Source organism: Pinus tabuliformis, chromosome 1_1 (genome assembly GCF_031772625.1).
Source record: "Pinus tabuliformis cultivar Carrire ecotype Pingquan chromosome 1_1, CPIR1, whole genome shotgun sequence".
In the NCBI taxonomy this organism is placed as follows: domain Eukaryota; kingdom Viridiplantae; phylum Streptophyta; class Pinopsida; order Pinales; family Pinaceae; genus Pinus; species Pinus tabuliformis.
In genome coordinates, this window is record NC_142297.1 from 573,663,126 (window position 1) to 573,668,215 (window position 5,090).

The following is a 5,090-nucleotide window of genomic DNA, read 5'->3' on the forward strand; positions in this document are numbered from 1 at the left end:
TTCTCCAAGCGAAATACTCAGCAAGCCCAAAGACACCTACTACGGTCTAAATTACTGTCACCCTCCAAAAGGACAATATTGACAAAGTCGTGAACGAAAGAGGTCTGCACAGAACGACCTCTCCCAATGCCCACAACGAACCAATGACTATGAAAGTACCGACTCAGAATGAGAAAATGATGAAACAAAAACAAAGCCACTACCATCGAACACTGGCCATAAGCAAAAAATGAGAAGTAATTGAGGCTTGGGTGGGAACTTTCACTTACCAAAATTATGTCGAGAATTTGAGACTTTTGGCTTCGAATGAGCATTGCAATTCGAATTGGCCCAAAATGTATTACATTTGACATCACAGGCCTGGTTTGCCCTGGCTCCTTTCTACTGGAGCCGACACTATCCTGCAAGTCACCCAACCAATGTGCCCACTGCACACATACCTTGCTTCACCAGCACTTAGTAAACTCAAACCACTCAGACCAAAAGGCATGCATAGGTAATGGGCATGTGCATACTTAGTCTCATTAAAACCCCTCACACTTCCTCCCATACCAAGACAACAAAAATTTCAATAACGCTCGCTTGTTGCCATATATAATAATCCTGCTCCTTCTTGATTGTTCCATCCTTTCCTGCCACACATCTTGGCTGCTGCTAGAAATTTGAGCACACGTCCGTTCACCCACCCCATCATGGTTGCTGCTAGAAATTTGAGCACACGTCCGTTCACCCACCCCATCAGGGTATATATATAGAGAGTCTTAACCATCATCTATCAAATTTCAACCATCATCTATCAAATTTCTAGAAGGATTGAATTTTTTAAAATTTTGCACTATCAAATTTCTAGAAAGATGCAATTTTTTAAAATTTTACACTATAAAAAAATTTGACATATTTGATCCCTCATATTTGATCCCTTTGAGCAAGCTTGTTCCGATGGATCTATATTGACTTACTTTTAATTACTTCATCTCTATATAAATAGATCTTTATCTCTATATATTGTAAAATTAGGATGGAAATTGAATTTTTTTTTGTTATTATTATTTTTTAATTTGTTATATATATCCGTTTATTATTTTTAAATATACTATTAAAACATGTCTATGATAATATTAAATGACCATAGGTTTATTATTTTTAAATATACTATTAAATGAGCACATGTCTATGATAATATTAAATGAGCACATGTCTATGATATTGCAGTGTAACACTTTAACTCAATTATGGAAAATACCTTCCAAAAATGTATTTATCTCAGATATCATGAACTTTTTATGTTTTAATTTTTTCCTTATTACTGTCAATAATTTGCAGAAATGCCCATACCACTGGAGTGGAATTCCATTCAAAGTAATAGTTAATTTGCTGAAATGCCTACACCATTTGGGTGGAATTTGTTCTGAAGCCATTCAATCTTCTAAGATTAATGACAATGAGCCAAATATATCAATTTGTTCGGAAGCCATTCAATCTTTTAAAATTAATGACAATGAGCCAAATATATCCATAAAACTTAAGCAAAGGAATTGAAAGATAATACCCTAACACTCAAGCTACAGGGCGAAGACTTCATGCTTTAAACCAAAAAAAAAAGGCAGGTAAAGGTTTACAGGTTGCTATGTAGAGATTAAAGTAACCAATGGAAGGCGAGAAGTCGGAACGGCCAGGAGTTCAACAGCCCTCGGGACGGTGAGTCCAGTAAACTTTTCAGACATATCCAATTCCTCCCCAATCATCTCATCAGGAAGCCTCCAGTCGAAGCAGTGCACTAGCTGCGCCACTGCAAACTCCACAAGAAGCGTTCCCAGTAGCTCTCCAGGACATCGTCTCCTGCCTGCTCCAAATGGGATCCACTCGAAGTTCTTAATTTTTTCATCCAGGCAGCCATCCTGCATGAACCTCTCCGGCACGAACCGCTCCGGTTCCTCCCATGACTTAGGGTTCCTTCCTATAGCCCACAGGTTCACGAAAACGCGAGTGTTTCTGGGGATTTCATAGCCTAACACATTGCAGGCTTCTTCAGAAAAGTGGGGAATGGCAAGCGGCCCTGGTGGATGGAGTCTAAGCGTTTCTCTCACCACAGCTTGTAAATAAGGGAGGCCAGGAAGATCAGATTCACGCACCATGCGCCCCATTCCAACAACACGTTGCAGCTCGTCCTGAAGCTTCTGGAGCACTGGTGGGTTCCTCAACAATTCGGACATTGCCCACTCTATTCCTACAGCCGACGTGTCCGTGCCAGCAGCCAACATATCCTGCCCTTTCATCATAATCAATATAATTCATATCATTATAATCAGTTTTAGAAATTTGGATTTATTTACCCACAATCAAATTAACCAGGCCTAATTTCAAAGGTGTATTATCAAGCAATTTCTACGACAAATAATTCACTTGAAAGTAAAAATAAAAATGATACTCCATTTTTTACATACATAGAGAACGGCCTTTATATTGTCTCTGGTAATTTGTAACTCCATGTCTTTATCCGCAGAAGCTGCAAGCAAAACATCTACCAGATCTCGTGTGACATTGGGGTCATTCTGGGCAACGTGTTCGTCTACTATTTTCTCGAGGAACTCGTCTTGTATGCGATGTATTTCCTTGACGCCTCGGTTGATACCTTGCAGATCCATCCAGGCCAAGTATGGTATATAATCTCCGATATTAAAATCACCAAGCAGCAGAAAAATTTCCTTGATCATTGCTATGACTCCTTTATTGCCAATGAAGTCGTGGTCAGAATACTTTCTACCGAAAGTCATCCTGCAGATTATATCTTTGGTAAGGGTCGACACAGTTTGGCCAATGTTTATTGGATGGTCTGAATTATTAGTAATAGATCGAATCATAACAGAGACTTCCTCTTTTCTTATAAAGCGGAAGTAATCCAACCGTTTGGAGCTGAGCATTTGTAAAACACAGACCTTACGCATTTGCCTCCAGTAAGGGCCATATGGAGCAGACGCGACGTCCGAATAATTATACAACAAGTAATTACCTGCAATTGATGGAGATCTGCTGGCAAAAAGCAGATCACGAGTCTTCATAAACTCCCTTGCCATCTCAGGAGAAGAGATGACCAAGACGAGCTTGGAGCCGAAGTAGAGAGACATAAGAGGCCCGGATTTCAGAGACAGTGCTGCCAGTACTTGGTGCGGAAGCCCTCCCAGTATGTAAAGCATATTTCCGAGGATGGGCAACGGGAAAGGCCCAGGGGGCAGCTTCCTGTTTCTTACCCTGACGAAGAAACTCCATGCGACCACCACAGCAACCAGCGCCGTTGTGAGTCTCAGACAAAACTCAATGTAGTCAGGAAGTGGGCATGCATTCACCATTATTACTTACCGAGAATACAGCTCCGCCCTCTGATCTGGTCTGGCATAGCACAAATACATATAAGCAGCGTCGAAGTTGATGATAGTTAGTTAACAGAATTATTTTTCCTACAAGTGAAGCCCAGATGAACCTTGATTCCGTCGCATGTCGATTACTTACAGGGCAAGTTATGCCGCCGCCCTCTTCTCACATACAAAGTCGATTGGAAATATATAAAAATAGTTGCGATTTATCGATTGAAAATATATAAATATAATTGTTATTAGTCAATTATAATGACATTTAACTTTATTAATGACCAATTCAAAAAATGCATAAATATAATTGTTATTACTCGATTATAATGACATTTAATTTTATTAATGACCAATTCAAAAAATCAATGGTGAGACTTTTATTATTTTATTTATTAACAACAGTGAAATATTATAATTTAGTGGTTAAATTTGTAGTGTGGATAGTAATGGTTGTCTATTAAAAAAATTATCACTATTAAAAATTATGTTTATTAAATAATTTGTTAGGTTATTTTATTAAAAAAATCAATAGACTTTCACTTCAATAAAATACTTTAATATCTTAAACTATTAAGACTATCTAATTAATTATTTGAAAACCTCTCAACCGATCCAATATAAGTAATTTTAAATCATATTCTAAAACTCATTCCAGGAAATAATATATTTGAAAACCCAATTAATGAAATTATTTTTTTCCTGAATTATGGTGAAGTTTGATTAATATTAATAAAAAATAAACTGAAATGGTCACTATAGTAATTATTTTGTTTTTAATTGGAAAACAACGAGAAATTGTCTCCACGTGGTGGTTCAAAGTGCAAATAGAGAGGGTCCAAAAAGCACTTTGACCATTTTCCGATCCCATAACAATGCCTCTCTGTATCTATTTTGGAGAGCATATAATGTTTTCCACCCTGCTAAAATCCTCTTCTTTTTGTAGTGCTCCCGATTAAATTTGTTGAAATCAATCCCGAGGTACTTGTACTACTTTACTTCTTCAAGAATGTTACCCTCAAAGAAGAATGTATGTTGGAGGTACTTGTACTCCTTTACTTCTTCAAGAATGTTACCCTCAAAGAAGAATGTATATTGGTGCTGCTTTCTTTTATTAGACAAATCTTCCTTTTATTAGAGAAAATCACTATTTTGGTCTTATTCTCCTTTACTTCTTCAAGAATGCTACCCTCAAAGAAGAATGTATGTTGGCTTTGCTTTTTCTTATTAGACAAATTTTCCTTTTATTAGAGAAAATCACTCTTTTGGTCTTATTGGTATTGAATAAAGTTGAATCCTTATAGTGTAAACAATGAAAATAAAATTGAATCTATTGACCGGAGAGACTCATTGTACAACCTGGTATGGGAAATGTGTAAGCATGTCAATGCTCAATTTGGAGTAGAGACTCATTGTACAACCTCATATCGGAAATGGGTAAGTATGTCCATGCTCAATTTGGAGTTGATAAGTGCCCCTCTTAAAATAAAAATAAAATATTTTTTAAATACAAAATCAATATCCACTATAATAAAAAAAAACAAAAATGAATATGTTAATTCTCCATATGATGTAATATAATTTCATGTAAAGTAATTAAAACAAAAAAATTTGTTAAAGATAATAATTTAATACTGTATATAATAAAAATATTCAAGCTAGGTTATCAATAAAATATTTTAATACCAACTAATATTGATATATACTTAAAAATATATTAATAACAAA

The 5,090-nt window shown here is 36.1% G+C and overlaps 1 protein-coding gene across 1 annotated transcript; it reads right to left on the reverse strand.

Moving 5' to 3' along the window:
- Positions 1-1,503: 1,503 nt before the first annotated feature.
- Positions 1,504-3,363, reverse strand: LOC149214489 (cytochrome P450 71AU50-like). The gene is made up of 2 exons (XM_089390916.1): positions 2,445-3,363; positions 1,504-2,264 (listed from the first exon to the last, which is right to left on the reverse strand). Exons 1-2 carry the CDS (start codon positions 3,345-3,347, stop codon positions 1,626-1,628), a joined length of 1,542 nt encoding a protein of 513 aa, XP_089247042.1. The 5' UTR covers positions 3,348-3,363; the 3' UTR covers positions 1,504-1,625.
- Positions 3,364-5,090: the final 1,727 nt, after the last annotated feature.